Below are 19,940 nucleotides of genomic sequence, written 5' to 3' on the forward strand. Positions count from 1 at the left end.
TTGTTCTCGGAAACGGCCAAGGTGTGGCGACTGGAGATGTCCTGGAGATCACTTTTACAGGCTGGCTGTTCCAGAACGGTAGTCTTGGGCAGGTGAGGCTGGCAGAGGGGGTGGCTGGGGATGATGGGGGTTGAAGTCTATAGCAGCACTGCATGGTCACAGCTTTCCCACTCCTGGTTTATAGTTTGCATACATCCTTTTTGTCCCACAAAACCATCCTTTTGCCTTGCCATAACATTGCAAGGAAATGAAACAGGAGAGGGACTTCCTGAGGCTCACCCAGCTTGCTTCACAGCTCAATGTACATTTCAACCTGACCTTTGCTCACTGAGGCTTGTTTCTATAGAAAAAAGGCTTTTTCATGGGGTTTGCATTGGTTGCTCTCCAGAGGTGAGGCCTTGCCCAGCCTTGCCTCCCTTTCTCAACTGGAGATACCAGGGAGGGAACCCAGGACCTTTTTCCTAGGAAGCACATGCTCTTAGGCCCTAAGCTACACCTGTCTCCAAGGTGTAGATCCTATTTCTCAACCTCATTTTACCCAATCTGCAACATGGGAGGCACCGCTAGGCAGGGGATTCAACATAGAAAGCTGCCTTGCACTGCATCAGGCCACTGGTCTAGGTTGGCATCACCCACATTGAGTGGCAGTAGCTCTCCAGGCTTCCAAGCAAAAGCCTTTCCCTGGCCTTCCTTGGAGATGCCAGTTTTGAACCTGGAACCTTCTGCCTGCAAAACAGGTGCTGTGTCCCTGAGCTGTGCCCCGTCCTTCGATACTCATTGCTGTTGGCTCAGCAGTGGGAGTAGCAAAACGTGAACCTATTACCTTCCGCATTAAAAGTAACTTCACCCCATTGAACTTCCACTTTTGGAACAGGTTTTTGACTCGAATGTAAATAAAGAGAAGCTGCTCCGTCTGAAGCTAGGCTCTGGCAAAGTCATCAAGGTAAGATAGCGCTATCTTCCCACCACAGTGCAAGGATTCTTTCTTCCACTTCCACATCTAAGCAGAGTTCAGCAGCCCGGGCTGTGTGGAAGGCTGAATAGCAGTGATGTTTTTTGAGCTCAGACCCTGATCAAATGGCTTCCTCAAGAACGGCAGGCAGGTAGCTGTCCCAGCTTGTCTACGCCTGCCATGATCTGCTGGAGTGGGAGGCCCAAACAGGGTTCCTCGATCCCTGCAAAATTCCTCATCCTGCCCTACTGGTCAGTCAGGCTTGGCCTTTCTTTACAGGAGGGGTGGGGGAACCTCAGGCCCAGGAGGGACTGAAACTGGCCCTCAGGATTCACCCCAGGCCATGCCCCTCGCCAAGCCTGCTCTGTGGCCTGGACCAAAACAGTCCTGGACCTCCAGTGTTGCCTCTTGCTGTCCTGGATGAGAGACACGGGGGGAGTGTGAGTGGGTGTCTAAGGTAGCCTATTGTACAAAAAGAAAAATTACATTTGTTGCCCCTCCCGCTTTCCCCTCTTGCCTCGCCCACTCCTGGCATGTTCCTCCCCACCATGAAGGTTGCCCCGAAGGGAATGTTTTTCATCCCTGCTTTCAACTACAGTACTGTCCTCAAGAGTGCAAGAGAACTGTCAGTATTCCTGTGCCCTGCTCTCGACCAGCCTTTACCAACCTGACAAACATACACACAGATCCTGTGGACTCCAACTCCCATCATCCCCAGCCAGCGCCTGCTGATTGGAGTTGGAGTCCAAGGTATCTGGACGACGTCAGGTTGGCGAAGTCTGTGTGGTTCTGGCACTTAGCGAAGGCGGTCACCTAAACTTGTTTTTTGCTTGGTTCTCCATTTCTGGAACTTGAAGGCCTGGGAAGATGGAATGATTGGCATGAAGAGAGGAGGCAGGCGGTTCCTCCTCGTCCCGCCAGCATTGGCTTACGGGCCTTTGGCAGAAGCTGAACGCATTCCTCCGGACTCAACTCTGGCCTTTGAGGTGCAAGTCAAACGGGTGAGTGTGTCTTCCTCCCAACGTGTTAGCAACCAAGAGAACCTCAGAAGGTTGTTGGGTGGTCGGTCTACCGCCTGGATAAAGTTCTACAAGTGGAGGCAGTGGTTGCCTTGCCCAGACTCCGCGATGCCCCTCTTTTGCTCCCTTAGGTGAGGTTTGCAAAGGATGCTGGATCCGCTGGACAAAGCCTGGGCCCAAGGGACTCCCTCACACCTTCACCAGCACCACAATCAGAAAGCCCCGCTACATACCCAGCATGGCTGACTCCTCCTACTCCCGCTCCAAAGCCAGGGTGAGAAATAAATTGAGGGTGCTCTTAGCTTTTAATCCTTCCATTCTCCCAGTTGTCCCATCCTAACTCTGCATAACCTCAGCTGCATAACTCAGACCCCATCTGCACTGTACCACCTTGGGATCTACGGATGAAGTCTGGTATACAAATTCAATAAATCACAATAAATCATACGTTCCAAATAGCGCCATGCCATTTTCAACAGCTGTGGCTTCCTCCAAAGAATCCTGAGGGCCACCTTGTCTCATAGACAACCTGGCAGGGGCCACATTCCAGGGCTGGGCTGGGGCTCCAGTGGACAGAGCAACAGATGCTGCTCCTGCCTTCTGTGCAGCCAGAAAATACACCATGTGGGGCTTCTTTCTGCACACACCCCTCCCTGTCCAGGGAAGCAAGGTGCACTGTCACAGTTCAAGGACACATTCCCCCCAGGCTCAAGCTCCCTTGGGGAGGTAATGAGGTGGGGTAGGTGGGGGCTGGGCCAAGGCAGAGTCCCAAAGGCCACTTGAGTATCCTACCCCTTAATAGACTCTTACTACTATGCTCAGGTTTGCTAACTCCCTTCCTTCCATACTGCAGGGAGCCAGCTGTGCGTGCCAAATCAAGCTCTATTAGCAAACAGCTAGCGGTAAGTCCCCATTGGAGCCAAATCTTCCTATTGATTGTATAGTTCCGGTTGAATGTGGCCAAAGCAATGAGAAGTAACTTAGTCCTCTCATAGAGAGTGGGATCCTTATTGGTGGGCATTTTTTGAGAAACCCAAAAGCTCCCACATAAAAAGGTACCGTATTTTTCGGTCTATAAGACGCCCCCTGTTTTTTGGGACTTAGATTTAAGAAAATGGGGGGAAATGTATCAGTGTATAAGATCCCCCCTAATTTTTGACATTATTTTTAAGAGAAAAGGCCTAGTCTTATACACGGAAAAATAAGGTGTGTCACAGGAAAGCATATCATCAGTAACCACGAGTAATTAACATTTGATATTGTGCTTGCATAGACTTCTGAGATGGGTTTCTAAGTGGTTTTTTTAAAAAAATAATGCAGTTTTAAAGTTCTTTCATTAATAGTTTTAGAGTGAAAAGGTAGCAAGGAAATGGTGTGTTCATGAGGAACCCCCCCCCCATTGGAAGGTTCTATAAATGTAAGCCCTCCCCCCCCCCCGTATGGGTGTGCATGTTTACAGCATCTTAGTTGATTATCTGTGTATTTCATTCCCGTTTCGTATCAGAGGGCATACTGGCTGGGGGTTGATGGGAGTTGTAGTCCGTTACACCTATAGGGCCCCAGGTTGGTGAAGGTTGCTGTGCCCTTTTCTATAATTTTATTAAGTTTTCTATTTTACATTTCAAAATAAACATTTTACAAACTGTAAAATATCCAGTCACTTCCCTTCTTCTCCTTCCATGGTTCTTTTTATATATTATACATTCCTGCATATTTTTGTAAACCATTCAAATCAGTTTTCCACTTTTACACCATCAAAAATTATTTACTCTGTTGAATTTATCTCAGTTCTGTCGTCATTTTCAGCTGGTTGATATGCCCTTAACTAAGGCCTAAGTACTGAGCATCTGACATGCATTGTCAGGCACACAAAGGAAGCCACAGGGCGGGGTGGGGGGTAAGAGAAGGACAAACCAGCTGCTTTCTCTTAGGGGATCTTGCTTGGGCTCTGGCCCCCTTGGCTTAATCCTGCCCAGGGGATGTGACAGACCTCACCACCATTTTGAAATCCCACTGGTAGGCTTTGAAAGGGTATGAGAGGTTGTTTTACTGGATGCATCCCATGATATGGGAAGAGGAATCTCTCTCTTTTTTTAAGAAACCATGAAGATATCTAATGCAGGAAGATTGGAAATCTAAATGCAATTTAAGCTGTTGTATGAGCTTGTAAACCACTTTTATTTTCCCTGAAGGAGGGGAGGCTCTTCTTTTTTTTTACTTAATTACAAACCCACCTGGTTCTCCAGGGTTTCAGACAGGGGGAATTCCCTGCCTACCGGGTATCAAACCTGGGGCCCTTTGCATGAAACTGAGGGTCTTGCCCTCCCTAGATCCAGTAGTCACCCCAAACTGGTTTTGGGTCTGAATCTTAATTTGAGGGAAAGCCTTGTAAGGATCACCAATCATTTTATTTGTATGTTGCCTTTCCCAAGTTAAAACAATGCTCAAAGCGGCTTACAACGTATTAAAAAAAACCCATAACTACAAATGTTCTGGCATGCCTCTCTCTCGTTAATGTGGGATTTGAAGCCTCCAGGGTCCCTTTCCGCTTCCCAGGAGGGTTAATTGTGCACTTTCTTCTTCAGGAGCTGCATGCCATTCAAGAATTTTCAACCCTCTGTCTGAACGACTACTGTCCAATGGCCCCTCCTCAGTGGGCAATGCAAGGTAAAAAGTGTGTTCCCTTGTTGTGCCTTGGTGATGGTCACCAACTTGGGTGGCTTCAAAAGAGGGTTAGGCAAGTTCATGGAGGAGAGGGCTGTCAGTGGCTGGAAACCGCAGGAGGGGAGAGGGCTCTTGGCCTCAGGTGCTGTTTGCAGGCTTCCCATGGGGGCACCAGCATCTTAAAAAGCAGAGACATCACCTTACCAACAAAGGTCCGTATAGTTAAAGCCATGGTTTTCCCAGTAGTGATGTATGGAAGTGATAGCGGAACCATCAAGAAGGCTGATCGCCGAAGAATTGATGCTTTTGAATTATGGTGCTGGAGGAGACTCTTGAGAGTCCCATGGACTGCAAGAAGATCAAACGTATCCATTCTTAAGGAAACCAGCCCTGAGTGCTCACTGGAAGGACAGATTGTGAAGTTGAGGCTCCAGTACTTTGGCCACCTCATGAGAAGAGAAGACTCCCTGGAAAAGACCCTAATGTTGGGAAAGATGGAGGGCACAAGGAGAAGGGGACGGCAGAGGACGAGATGGTTGGACAGTGTTCTCGAAGCTGCAAACATGAGCCTGACCAAACTGCGGGAGGCAGTGGAAGACAGGAGTGCCTGGCGTGCTCTGGTCCATGGGGTCACAAAGAGTCGGACATGACTAAACGACTAAACAACAACAACATGGGGGCACCTGGTTGGCCACTGTGAGAAGAGGGTGCCGGACTAGATGGGCCACTGGCCTGATCTGGCAGGGTTCTTCTTGAGTGCAGTGGCTCTACTCAGTAGAATTTAGTTGGACACAACCCAGAAGCCAGCATGATGATTGTGCATGGAAAGCGGAGGAAATCTGGATGTGTGGGGATGGGGGGAGCAGTGTCCTTCATTTGCTGTAGATCAGCTTGAGCAGAGTCTGCATCGGTCACTGGCATTGTGTTTACATGCTTGAATTGATCTGTTTGTGTGCTGACTCTTCTGGGCTCCTTTGGGTGGAAATAGAGACAAACATTTTGATGCTGTTGATGATGATGATGGACTGCTTGTATTGAGATGGGCAACGCTGATGCCTCTGCTTCCTTCCTAGCTCCTCATCCAGCTGTGTCGGGGCTCCAGGTGCCTGCTGCCCCCCAGCCACACCCACCCCTTCCAAGAACCCCTCAAAACTATCAGGTAAGGAGTCCTTTGTAGACAGGGAAAGGTTCTTTCATAGGTTGCCAGGTGAGCCACAACATCATGCTCTGTTCCCTGGTTTGCTCAAGACAGGGCCATGCGACTAGCAGGCTTGACTAAGTTTCCTCATCCTTTTCTGTCAGTGTCAGGTCTTCATTTGCAAAATAGGGAGGGTGCAGCATAGCCATGAAGGTAATAGCCCTTCGGTGCAAATCCCAAAAGCGCTAGATTAAGAACTGGCAGCATCCATTGCCTTGGGTTGGAGGGAAGCAGTTTGTTACCTTGGCAGTGCTGAGGTAGTTTCCACCAAATCCAGCGGGGATCTTCTATATATTGGGTGATCTTTAGAAGAATGTAAGAAGAACCTCTGCTGGATCAGGCCAATGGCCTTTCTCACCCAGCATCCTGTTCACATGGGGGCACCTGTTCTCAGTGGCTACCTGGATGCCCCAGTAGCTCTTTCCCCTCCTCCAGTTTCCAGCAACGGCATTCAGAAGCATTCCTTCTTCCAGCCATTAGCTGTCGAGGCCAGTAGCCATCAATAGGCGCCTACCCATGGATTTGCCCAATCCTCTTTTAAAGCTATCCAAATGGTTGTCCATCATTGCCTTTTGCAGGAGAGGATCCCTTGCAGTCCTTGGCCTTTGGGTCTTCTAGCCCTTGAGAGCAGGCTTAAGCAATCCTGCTGTTTTAATGGGGGGCCTTGTTGCCGTCTGTTTGGTCAGTGTGACAAGTCACCTGACTCTCCTTTCCCTCCCCCACCTGTGTTCTCAGCCTTATGCAGCGATGCCATATGCTTACCCCCAAGTGAGTGCCGCAGTTTCCCAGCTCCAGCCTGTTGGGTTGTGCCCAGCTCCTTTCCAAGGTATGTTCAAACTGTGCACTATGTAGCTTTGGGAGCTGCTTCCAAACATTAACTTTTTTACAAAAGCAAACCCCTTTATTAACATTGTTGACAACCCAAAAGTCTGGTAGCAGGCTTGCCATATATGAAGAAAGCAAACAATAAATAATAAGAGAAAGAAATGGTGACTCACCAGTATTAATTAAGACACCCATATTTCCCAAACTGGTACGGATAGGGAATCTTAAGCATCTACCTCTGTAGCCCAGGAAATGAAATCCTACCTGTTGAGCATTAACTCAGTGAAAGTTAGAAATCCCCCCGTTCAGAGCATCACAGCCTACTGGATCAGGCCAGTGACCCATGTAGTCCAGCATTTTCTTCTTACAGTGGCCAACCAGATGCCTGTGGGAAACCCACGAGCACCTTTCCCTTCCTGTGCTTTTCAGCAGCTGTTATTCAGAAGCATTTATTGCCCCCAATTGTGAAGTCGGAACATGGACTCATGGCTAGTTGCCATCAATAGCCTTCTCCCCCTCCGTGAATTTGTCCAATCCTCTTTTAAAGCCATCCATGTTGGTGGCCATCACTGCCTCCAGCAGAAGACAGTTGCTCGGTTTAAGTCTGCACTGTGTGAGGAATCATTTCCTTTTGCCTTATTCCAGCCGTTTAAAAGCTGGGAAGAGGCAGCTAAGTTGCCTTAAAGTCCCCCACCCTAGAAGATTCACGGCTGCTTGTTAAGATGCTCAAGGACAACTGTGTTCTTTTCTCCCTGCCCTTTCTTATTGGTGTGACCCCTCTCTTCCCGCCCTGTCCACTTCTACAGTGGTACCTTGGGTTAAGTACTTAATTCGTTCGGGAGGTCCGTTCTTAACCTGAAACTGTTCTTAACCTGAAGCACCACTTTACCTAATGGGGCCTCCCGCTGCTGCTGCTGCGCAGTTTCAGTTCTCATCCTGAAGCAAAGTTCTTAACCCGAGGTACTATTTCTGGGTTAGCGGAATCTGTAACCTGAACCCAAGGTACCACTGTATTTGCTTCTGCTTGCAGCCTCATTTTGAAACAACAATAACAAACACAACCTTGCAAAGTTTTCTTTCCTGTCACAGCAGCTGGAGACCTTGGTTCATTCCTGCTGACAGAGACCCGGCAGCAGAACACAGAGATCCGCCTGGCCGTTGGGAAGGTGGCTGACAAGATGGACCAGCTGTCAGTCAAGGTAATACAGAACTTTCAGGATAGGAAGCTGCTTAAGAACTGCCTTGCTAGCACTTTCCAGAAAGAATAGGAAGGTGTTTTTCTTGCAACAGGCTTTTCCAGTGGGCTGAAAAGCTCCCTCCCCTGAGGTGTTGGTTTTGTATTGTTGATTATTTTATTTCATAAAAAAACTCAAAGCACTTTACAAAAAGAATAAAACAATACAGTGGTACCTCGCAAGACGAATGCCTCGCAAGACGGAAAACTCGCAAGACGAAAGGGTTTTCCATTTTTGAGTTGCTTCGCTAGACGATTTTCCTTATGGGCTTGCTTCGCAAGACGGAAACGTCTTGCAAGTTTGTTTCCTTTTTCTTAAAACTGTTAATACAGTTGCGACTTGACTTCGAGGAGCAACTCATAGCACGTGGTGTGCGTCTCCGTAGGGGCAAGAACGCGTGAAGGCGGGTTCTGAGGGAGAGGGAGCTTTGTTTCGGCGAAAAATAGCAAGGCGAGACACACTTCCCTCCTCATAACTCCCAGTTAGGGAGGCCAGGCTCCGGGGGTCTTCGGATGGGGCTCCTTCCTTCTCCCCCCCCCCCCGCGCCCCGGCGGTGACAAGAGCACCTGCCCGGGCCCTCCAGCACTCGTCCTGCGAGGGGCGCCCCCTACCTGCATCTCCGCGCTTTCCAACCCCGCGCCTTCTACGGCTGCGGCAAGTTTGCCTCTCGGTGTGTGCGCGTGCGAGTGTGTGTTCTCCTCGCTCCGCTCGAGTTAGTCCCGGCGCAGCGCAGGCAGCAGGTGAGTCGCCCTTTGGCAGCGCGGAAGGCGCCGGGCCAGGCAAGGGCAGCTCGGGAGCCACCAGGGACGAGCCCCTGCGCTCCTCTCCAACGGGCTGGATGCACCCCTCTCCGCTCGTGCGCTTCTGGCTGGCTGGCCGGCTGCAGCAGCAACAGGGGCAATAGGCATCCACCGTCGCCGACGCTCCCTCCCTCCTGCCCGCGGCGGGCAGCTGGCTGGCTGGCACTCTCACTTTCTTTCGGGCTGCTGCTGCAGAAGGGATTTTGCACCAGACAACTTTTAGGCCGGTAGGAGTTTTGACTACCACGGCGACAGCAGCAGCAGCAAGACGGCGCTGACTGTAGTGCAAATGGTCGGAGCAAGGTGAGCCGAACCGATCCCGGGGGCTCAGGCAGCAACCTCCGCCCCGCGCCCGCCTCTCCCTCCCTCCCAAGCACCCCCCTTTTTTGAGGTTTTTGAAGACTTTGGTGATTTTTGAAGCTTTTCCAAAACTTTCCCGACACCGTGCTTCGCAAGACGAAAAAAATCGCAAGACAAAAAAACTCGCGGAACGAATTAATTTCATCTTGCGAGGCACCACTGTAGAATTATTAGTAAAAACGATTTAAATATTCAAAAAATTAAAACCAGCGATAAACTAGAAACCTATCAGCATTCTAGAGATCTAAAGAAGCATGTGCCGAAAAGGGTACAGGCGGTTCCCCATTTACACGGGGTTTGCGTTCTGAGGCACTGTGCACGTCAGCCTGCCCCGCACCCCTGCAGGGCCAAAACTGGTGCGCCCACAGATGGGAAGTTGCCTGTACAGTGAAGGTGCCTGCCTGATATTGATTCTTGTTCAACTGTTTTAAGGCTTTTAAACAACTTTGGCGTTTTATGTTCATTAAAAAATACATATATCAGGCAGTATATACATTTTCTGAAATAATCAGTCTACCTTCAGGTTTTGCTTCTGTTTCATACTGTTGGAGAACTGTATCTAGCTGTTTTTATAGTAGGCTTGTGAATTGTCTTTTTATTCTCTGATGGGGGGGAGGTTTGGGACGAGGGAAGTTGCTTCAGCTAGGTGGTGGAGCACCTTTTTGCATGCAGAAGGTTCCATGTTAGCTCCCTGACGTCTCCAGGAAGGACTGGGCGACTCCCCAGTCTGAAAACGCAGGGAGATGCTGCCCACCAGTGTTGACAGCACTGAGCTAGATGGACCCAGTGGTCTGATACTGAGCCAGGTTCCTGTGCTCCCAGCAGTTTCTCTCCTTGGCAAACAAGTGAGCAGCTCAAAGGGCCCAGGCCTGATCTGGCTTCTTCTCTCCTGTGTGCTGATGCTTCAAGCTGCATCTCCTTTTTGTTTTTCCTTTCTCTCCCCACATCCCTTGCAGCTGGAGGAACTACGGAAGCAAAACTCTGGCCCCGGTCTGCTGCCAGGCGTCTCTTCTGTTACCATGGAAACCTCTATAATCATGAGTAACATCCAGCGTATCCTGCAGGTAAAGAGCCTGTCTACTTGAGAGCATGAAGACTAGAACCTTGCTTTTACCTTCAGGTGAAGGGTCACAGTTAGCAGCAGAGCATGTGATTCGCAGGCAACAGTTCCTGGGTACAGTCCCCAGTGGTGCCTCCTGGCAGGGCTGAGAGAGACCCTGTGCCTGAAACCCTGGAGGAGACGCTGCCAGTCATTGGGAGCCTTGGGCACAGATGCTGCCCTGTCCTTCCCTGTTCCTGCTCTGCACCTTCCTTGAGTTCTTTTGGCCAGCTGGAAGTGTCTTTGTTGCTAGCCTGGATGTGGAGCAATCGGTGTAGAGACTTCTAGTCTCCTGTATTATAGCCACATCTGTTGCTCCACCCACTTTTTTCCCTAGCCCCGCCCACACCTGGATCCAGAGTTGATCCAGAGGCAAGGCAGTCTTTGGACTGGCAGAGGTTCTTTGCCCCTGTTGTAGGCTGTACTGAGCTGGATACACGCAACTATCTGGCTTGAGCTAAGGGAGCTTCCTCTGTTCCAGTTCCTCTAAGGCTCCGCTAGCAATTGGGCTTTTATTATTGCAGCTCCAGACAGTTTCCAGCCCAAATCAGACCAGGGCCTAGTGTGACGCTGTTCAGATGCCTCTTGAAAGCATGCTTGCTTTGGAGGGCTTCCATCCTGAGATGTCAGTTATGCAGATCAAGTTTTATACCTGCTGAAATGGTGTTGTTTTTTAAAGTTGAGTAGAATAGATGGGCTTATTGTATCAGAGTTTGTGAAACTGATTTTATTCATTCTCAGAGCTTGGATTTCTGTGTTGTATTTTGCTTTTACCATGTATCTTGCTTCCATGGTGTAAAGGGAATTGGGGTTGCTTGTGCGTAGAGGGTGTGCATGCTCTAGGCAACGTTCCCTGGCTAAACCTTTCCCTAGCTGGTCAGCCTTTACTCCGTGGCTGTGTCAGTCACTGGTAGAATCCGTCAGTGGGCGTTTCCTGAACTTCTTCCAACATAAAAACTCCTTGACACCAAGTCTCCGCTTAGACTGCCTGCGCGGAGGTCTTCTGTGCAGAGTGGGCGTGGCCAGCGGAGGTCCTGGACTCTCCCCGCTGGTCTCTGTGGAAGAGTCCTGGAGCCCTCTCTCCGAAGTCCTTCCCTGCTCCCCTTCCTTCCAGGTGTCACGCTGATTTCCTTCTCCAAGGGAAGTGTTCTCTCTCCCTCTGCTGGTCCCTTCTCCCGCATCGTCGCGGAGCCTTAGCTCCACTCTTGGCTTCGATGGCAGTTCCCTGACATCCACCTCCCCCCCAGGACCCCCCTCACCTCCGTCCCATTCCTTGGGCCTAAATTCCTCCCTTTCCTCTGACGGTGATGGGGGAAATCCCCGGAAGGAACTACCCCCCTCTTCTGAAGATTCAAACATTGCTCTCCACCTGCTGCTATATCTCCGCACAGGGTAATCTTCCCAGTCCGATTCCTCTCCCTCGGATACCTCTCCTCCCTCCTCTTCGGAGGCCGGAAACCCCATAGAATCTTCTTCCTCATCTGTGGTGCCAAATTGCTCCTCCCAGAACCTCGCTGTTGGTTTGGGTTTCCTTGGGAACCTGCCATGAAACTCCCCCCGGAGATACTCATCCCTAATGGTTTCCGCAGGAACCCACGTGTTTTCCGACTCGGGTTCCCCCTCCCAAGCCACCCAATACTCCACCTGTCCTCCTCTCCATCTTGAATCGAGTATTTCCTTGGCTTGACTACTAAGTTCCCTCTCCTCTACGCGTGGGTGAGTGGGGACCTCTCTCTCCCGCCCCGGAAATTCCAGTCCCTCCCTGTACGGAGAGAGTAGGGACCTATGGAACACTGGGTGTAGTTTCATGCTGGTTGGCAACTTGAGCCTGGTTGGCAACGGAGCCTTACCTCCACTCTTGGTTTCGATGGCAGTTCCCTGACACATGGCTTCATGCAGTACAGCTGTCTCACAATTTGCTTACTAAATAAAGTTTACCTAAGAGACTTGCTAAAGGGGAGCAGCTCCAAACTGCCCATGTTCTGTCCATGACCATGGCGGAAGACCACAATGATTTCTCTCCTCAAATCTGGGTCCCCGAGAGAGGTTGGGGAAGAGATTGTGGCTGGAGATTGTGAGAGTTGTAGAGGCCAGGACTGCCTCTGACACATTCCGTTTTGCTCTTTGTGCTACAGGAAAATGAGAGGTTGAAGCAGGAGATCGTTGAGAAGAGCAGCCGCATTGAGGAGCAGAACAAGAAGATTGGTGAACTGATTGACCGCAACCAACGGTGAGGGAGACTCTTGCTCACTTTTGATGCTCAATGAGAAACAGCTGGTATTTGTGGCTGAAGCCTAAAGCTCAGGTGGCCTGGCTCAATCCCCAGGCACCCCAAGGCTGCTGCCAGTCAAAGTAGATAGTACTGGGCTGGATGGACAAATAGAGGAATACAGGAATATAGCCAGTGTGGGGTAGCAGTTAAGAGGGTCTGTCAGAGTAAGATCTGGGAGATCAGGGTTCCAATCCCCACTCTGCCCTGAAGGTGACCTTGGGCCAGTCACACTCTCTCAGCCTAAGCTACCTCACAGGCTTGTGAAGATAAAAAAGGGAGGAAAACTATATACCAGTATTTGAGCTCCTTGGAGGAAAGATGGAACATAAAATAAGAACTATTATGATTCTGATATAAAGGATAGAAGCTCTCCTAGGGTGGCTTTTCAAAAGTGAGATCTACATATGATACTGCCTTGATTTATTATTATTTTTCACATGAGAGGATGGAAAGTATCAAATCATGCAAACATTCACGTGTGTAAAAAACAATTCTTCCCCCAGCTATGTGGAGCAGGGCAACCTGTTATTTGAGCAGAGCAACAGCTCACTGCAGAGGACCATGAAGCACACCCAGGCAAGGGTCCTACATGCTGAACAGGAGAAGGTAAGCCCTGGCAGCGTGACAGCCACAACAGGAAGGCCAAGTGACTGAGGCTGTGGGGAGGGCATGTGCTATCCCAGGAGTTCACAATCGCTAGTGCAGGTCACAATTCCCCTTTGCCTGCAGGCCAGAAAGAAGTTACATTTCTGAGCAGCAGCAACAACAAAATAGAACAAACGATTAGCTAGGTATACATGCACATACAGGTAAAAGATTCATAAGCTTCAGGTAATCCTTTGAAAAGCACCTCAGGTTGGCATGATGTGAGCAAGCACAATGAATCTCCCCCTCACTTCCTCCTATGCAGCCAAGAAGAAGGGTGTGAGAGTTTCCACTTCTAGGTAACTGCTGCTTCCTCTGTTGTCTGGACTGAGAACAGCCATTAATGTTAAGCAGAATTAGTTTCTGAAGTTAGCTTATAGAAACAAACATTTGAAGTTGGTGTGTTTGATATTACCCATAGTTGATGTTAGCTGCAGCTCGTTGTCCCAGGCAACACAGCAAACCATGGCTGGGCATAAGTGTCAGGGTTCCTGGCCGCATGAGAGGAGGAGATGTAAGGGGAGAGCATGCAAGTCCAGGTTTGCTGTGGCTTGTTCTTGCTTGGGCATCAGCGTGCAAACCCTGCCATTAAGGGATCTTCCATGCATCTTACCCTGAGGCCGCTGGGATTTTCAGTGATATAATCAGCCCTTGGACCACAGAATAAGCAGAGTGCTCTTAACCCAGAATGCCATTGCCTCTTTTGATAAAACTTTCTCCCCTCTTGCTGTTCTTGCTTCTGGTGGTGTTAACTCTCCTCTCCTTGTCGCCACTTTTCTCTCTAGCACATGCCACCACTGGATTACTTGCAATTCCCAGGAACAGCATGCTGTCTCCAACAGTGGAGGGAGACCCTAGCCCTTGTGGCTGCTGGCTGTGTATAGCTTTTCCTGCCCCATTGTTTTGTCTAAGCCGCTGCTAAAGCCATCTAACTGTTTGGCCTTCATTTTATCTTGTGGGAGAGAGCTCTGCTGTGTGAAGATGTCCTTTCTTTTGTCTGTCCCGAATTTTCTGGGGAAATCTTTTCTGCTCTCCATTTTATGCACCTTTGTCGTGCATGCTTTTTCCTGAACTAACTAAAAAGCCTCCCCCTGCTCCTCATAGCCTTGCCAGTAGACCAGTTCTTCAGGGTGTTTCCTGGGAGACTCATTCTTAGCATTTGGGAGCCTCCAAAAGCACAGCTCTTGCATCCTCCCAGGAAAGGTCTTGTGGGCACTCCTTTTTAAAAAAATGATATTTATTAAAGTTTCAAAAAAGGTTACAAAAATAAGAAAAAGGGGGGGGGGAAAGGAAAAAATACACAATACAGAAAAATAAAAACACTTAAAAACAGATCAATCTTTCCATATCTTGTCTTTCATTTACTTGTTTCCCTGACCTCCTCACACCTCCCTTTTTTGTATTCCAGTTCAGTTAGTTAGTTAGTTCAGCAAATCCTTTCCCTCTTTGTTTTCATCCTAATCCTTTAACTTAATATATTGTAACTTTGGATTCTCACCTGTTAACAAACCATTTTTACATACTCCTTTGTAACATTGCTGCTAAAACCACTTAACTTCATTCTGACATCATTCTAACATTCATTAATTTTGCAGTATTTCTGTAAATAGTCTTTAAATTTCTTCCAATCTTCTTCCACCGACTCTTCTTCCTGGTCTCGGATTCTGCCAGTCATTTCCGCCAGTTCCATGTAGTCCATCACCTTCATCTGCCATTCTTCCAGGGTGGGTAGATCTTGTGTCTTCCAGTACTTTGCAAGAAGTATTCTTGCTGCTGTTGTAGCATACATAAAGAAAGTTCTATCCTTCTTTGGCACCAATTGGCCAACCATGCCCAGGAGAAAGGCCTCTGGTTTCTTCCGGAAGGTATATTTAAATACCTTTTTCATTTCATTATAGATCATCTCCCAGAAAGCCTTAATTCTTGGGCATGTCCACCAAAGGTGAAAGAATGTACCTTCAGTTTCCTTACATTTCCAACATTTATTATCGGGCAAATGATAGATTTTTGCAAGCTTGACTGGTGTCATGTACCACCTGTATATTATTTTCATAATATTCTCTCTTAAGGCATTACATGCCGTAAACTTCATACCTGTGGTCCATAACTGTTCCCAGTCAGCCATCATTATGTTATGTCCAACATCTTGTGCCCATTTAATCATAGCAGATTTCACCGTTTCATCCTGAGTATTCTATTTCAACAGCAAGTTATACATCTTTGACAAAATCTTGGTTTTGGGTTCTAACAGTTCTGTCTCCAATTTTGATTTTTCCACCTGGAAGCCAATTTTCTTGTCCAAATTATATGCCTCCATTATCTGATAATAATGAAGCCAATCTCGCACTTTATTTTTTAGTTTTTCAAAACTCTGCAATTTCAATCTGTCTCCCTCTTGTTCCCAAATTTCCCAATATTTTGGCCATTTGGCCTCCATATTGAGCTTTTTCTGCGCCTTCGCTTCCATCGGTGACAACCACCTTGGGGTTTTATTTTGAAGTAGGTCCTTGTATCTTATCCAGACATTAAACAATGCTTTCCTGACAATATGATTTTTAAATGCTTTATGTGCTTTGACCTTATCATACCATAAATATGCATGCCATCCAAATACATTATTAAAGCCTTCTAAATCCAAAATGTCTGTGTTTTCAAGAAGCAGCCATTCTTTCAGCCAGCAAAAAGCTGCTGATTCATAATAAAGTTTAAGGTCTGGCAGGGTAAATCCACCTCTTTCCTTTGCATCCGTTAGTATTTTAAATTTTATTCTAGGCTTCTTGCCCTGCCAGACAAATCTAGAAATATCTCTCTGCCACTTCTTGAAGCAATCCATTTTATCCAAAATTTGCAATGTTTGAAACAGAAATAACATTCTAGGCAATACATTCATTTTAATCGCAGCAATACGGCCTAGCAGTGAAAGCTTCAAATTTGACCAGATTTCTAGATCTTTTTTCACTTCAGTCCAGCATTTTTCATAATTGTCTTTAAATAAATTCCCATTTTTAGCTGTCATGATAATCCCCAGGTATTTCACTTTCTTAACCACTGTTAAGCCTGTCTCATTCTGAAACCTCTCTCTCTCAATCTCTGTTAATTTTTTTTTAATATAAAATATTTATTAAGGGTTTTAAACAATTTAAACAATACAACAAACTTCCCTCTCACAATCCAAAAAAAAAAGAAAAACACCCTAAACCAAAAAAAAGACAAAAGAAAACATACCAAACATACAAAAAAGCAAGCAAAAAAGACATAAAAAGACATAAGAAAGAAAACAATTCAATTTCTTAAATATTATTTCCATAACCCTCTTTCATGACTCCCTCACGTTTCCCTTTTCTGTGTTCCTGATTAGCAAATCATGTTCAGCAATACATCACCTTCTCTCAAAATTTGTTATAAATTGTACATTTCAACTATTATGTCTCCAATTTTACCCTTTGTTGTCAAGTGTTTAGATATTTTAGCTTGACATAATATTGTTCAAATTTCATCTTTGTTCATATAGTTCAGTTATTTTCATACTCCTTTCCGCTAGGTTACTAATGCCATATTTTCTTTATATCCTGCATCATTCTAACATTCATACAATTTACAATACTTTTGCAAATAATCCTTGGATTTCTTCCAGTCCTCTTCCACTGTCTCTTCTCCCAGGTCTCAAATTCGGCCAGTCATTTCTGCCAGTTCCATATAGTCTATCAGTTGCGTCTGCCATTCTTCCAGTGCTTTGCGATGAGTATTCTTGCTGCTGTTGTCGCATACAAAAAAAAAGTTTGGTCCTTCTTTGGCACCATTTGGCCGACAATGCCCAAAAGGAAGGCCTCTGGTTTCTTAAGGAAGGTATATTTAAATACCTTTTTTAGCTCATTATAGATCATTTCCCAGAAAGCCTTAACCCTTGGGCACGTCACCAAAGGTAGAAGAATGTTCCTTCAGTTTCTTTACATTTCCAACAGTTATTGTCTGGCAGATGGTATATTTTTGCAAGCTTGACTGGGGTCATGTACCACCTATATATCATTTTCATAATATTTTCTTTCAAGGCATTACATGCCGTGAATTTCACACCGGTGGTCCATAACCGTTCCCAGTCAGCAAACATAATGTTGTAACCAATGTCTTGCGCCCATTTTATCATAGCTGATTTAACCGTTTCATCCTGAGTGTTCCATTTTAACAGCAAGTTATACATTTTTGAAAGTATCTTAGTTTTTGGTTCTAACAGTTCTGTTTCTAGTTTCGATTTTTCCACCTGGAAACCTGTTTTTTTTTTGTCCATATTAAAAGCCTCCCTGATCTGAGCATAATGTAGCCAGTCTTGCACTTTATCCTTTAATTTCTCAAAACTCTGCAATCTCCATATGTCTCCATCTTTTTCTACTATTTCCCAATATTTTGGCCAATTGGCCTCCATATTGAGTCTTTTCTGAGCCTTAGCTTCCATTGGTGACAGCCACCTTGGGGTCTTACTTTCTAACAAATCTTTGTATCTTATCCAGACATTAAACACTGCCTTCCTGACAATATGGTTTTTGAAAGCTTTGTGAGCTTTAACCTTGTCGTACCACAAATATGCATGCCACCCAAATACATTGTTAAACCCTTCCAAATCCAAAACGTCAGTGTTCTCCAGAAGTAGCCAATCTTTCATCCAGCAGAAAGCTGCTGATTCATAGTACAATTTCATGTCTGGCAGGGCAAACCCCCCCCCCCTCTTTCTTTAGCATCAGTTAATATTTTAAATTTTATTCTGGGCTTTTTGCGCTGCCAGACAAACCTGGAGATATCTCTCTGCCACCTCTTGAAACACTCCATCTTATCCACAATCTGCAAAGTCTGAAACAGAAATAACATTTTTGGCAATACATTCATCTTTATAGCAGCAATTCGACCCAACAAGAAAAGCTTCAATTTTGACCAAATTTCTAGGTCCTTTTTAATTTCTGACCAACATTTTTCATAGTTATCTTTAAATAGATTCAGATTTTTAGCTGTCATATTGACCCCTAGATATTTCACCTTTTTAACCACATTTAGGTCTGTCTCCTTCTGAAACCTTTCTTTTCCTGCAATTGTCAAGTTTTTTTCCAAAACCTTAGTTTTCTGCTTATTTAATTTAAATCCCGCCACCCGACCAAATTCTTGAATCAGTTCTAACACCCTTTTCGTACTAAATTCTGGCTCCTGTAATGTCAAAACTAGATCATCTGCAAAAGCTTTAAGTTTATACTGTTTAGCTCCGACCTGAATTCCTTCAACCAACCGGTCCCCTCTGATCATGCTCAGGAGCACCTCCAGGACCGAGATAAATAGCAGTGGGGAGATGAGCAACCCTGTCGTGTTCCTTTCTCAATCTTAAACTCTTCTGTCACCACATTATTAACTATCAGTTTTGCCTTTTGTTCTGAATAAATTGCTTCTATACCGTTTTCAAACCCCCGTCCCACTCCCATCCCTCTAAGATTTTCCTTCATAAATTTCCATGAAATGTTGTCAAAGGCCTTCTCCGCATCAATAAAAATCAATACTGCTTTTGTATTGGTGTTCATTTGCAAAAGTTCCAAAATATCAATAATGTTCCTTGTATTGTCAGACAAATGTCTACCTCGGAGAAAGCCTGCCTGGTCCTTGTGAATCACTTCATTTAACACTCTTTTTAGTCTTTTTGCCAAAATATCTGCAAAAATTTTGTAATCCACATTTAACAGGGAAATGGGACGGTAGTTCTTAAGTTGTGTCTTTTCAGTTTCAGATTTAGGTATCAATGCGATGAAAGCTTCTTTCCACGACTCCGGTGCCTTCCCCCCCCCTAATCTCATTGCAAACCTCCTTTAATGGTTGAATCAGATGGTCTTTCAAAGTCTTATAATACTTAGAGGTAAGCCCATCCGGCCCTGGAGATTTGCCCAATTGCATATTCTGAATGGCACCTTCAATCTCTTGTTCTGTTATTTTATAGTTCAATGTTGTCTTATTTTCTTGAGATAGTTTTGGTAATCCATTGTTTCGTAAAAAATGGTCTATCTCAATCTCTTTTTGCGGCCCTTGGGTATAAAGTTGTTTAAAATATCTCTGGAAGCATTTTCTAATCTCCACAGGGTTCTGAATGTTTCTCCCTTCAACTTCTAGGTTAGTAACCGTATTCAATTTTTGTCTCTTTTTCAACTGCCAAGCTACCAGTTTTCCACATTTATTTGCCGATTCAAAAGTCCTTTGTTTCATTTGTTTGATTTTCCATTCAACTTCCTGATTTATCAATTTTGAATATTGTGCTTGATAGAGTTTAATTTCTCTCAGAATCTCCTGTGACTTTGGTTTCAGTCTTAACTTTTTCTCACCTTCTTTTATTTTATCCAAGATCTTATCTTTTTTCTCATTCTGAGCTCTTTTCTTTATTGTATTCTGTTGTATCAGAAACCCCCTCATAACCGCCTTACTTGCATCCCAGATTACTCTTTTTTCCACTGTGGTTTTCAAATTTATTTCAAAATAATCACTCAGAGTCTTATGGGCCTTTTTAACAATCTCCTGGTCTCTAAATAAGGTGTCGTTCATCTTCCATCTAAAGAAGCCGGTTGTAGTTAGTCTCATTTCCATCTTTACTGTGTTATGGTCGGAGCAGGTTTTTGGGCAGATTTCCACTTTTCTAGTCTTAGGTGCCAGTCCTCTAGTTATCCATATTTGGTCGATTCTTGTCCATGTCATTTTGGCTTCAGAGAAGAATGTCCCCTCTCTTTCCAGGGGGTTCTTTGTCCTCCAGATGTCAACCAAGTCCATATTGTCAGTTAGTTCAAAAAAAGTTTTTGGTAGTCTGCCCTCTTTTGTCATAGTTTGGTTCTGTACTTTATCCATGTTCGTAGATACC

At 46.0% G+C, this 19,940-nt stretch overlaps 1 protein-coding gene across 1 annotated transcript in view; it reads left to right on the forward strand.

Annotated features, from left to right (window-relative positions):
* LOC310698429 (FK506-binding protein 15-like) overlaps positions 1-19,940 on the forward strand; it is a 268,796-nt gene that overhangs the window by 199,034 nt on the left and 49,822 nt on the right. The window contains exons 15-19 of the mRNA XM_083485533.1: positions 5,709-5,794; positions 6,569-6,659; positions 7,748-7,857; positions 10,010-10,117; positions 12,288-12,382. Of these exons, the coding sequence (XP_083341659.1) occupies positions 5,709-5,794; positions 6,569-6,659; positions 7,748-7,857; positions 10,010-10,117; positions 12,288-12,382 (490 nt within the window). The remainder of the gene's footprint in view (positions 1-5,708; positions 5,795-6,568; positions 6,660-7,747; positions 7,858-10,009; positions 10,118-12,287; positions 12,383-19,940) is intronic.

This window comes from Podarcis liolepis (assembly GCF_965112155.1).
Source record: "Podarcis liolepis genome assembly, chromosome: Z".
Lineage (NCBI taxonomy): Eukaryota > Metazoa > Chordata > Lepidosauria > Squamata > Lacertidae > Podarcis > Podarcis liolepis.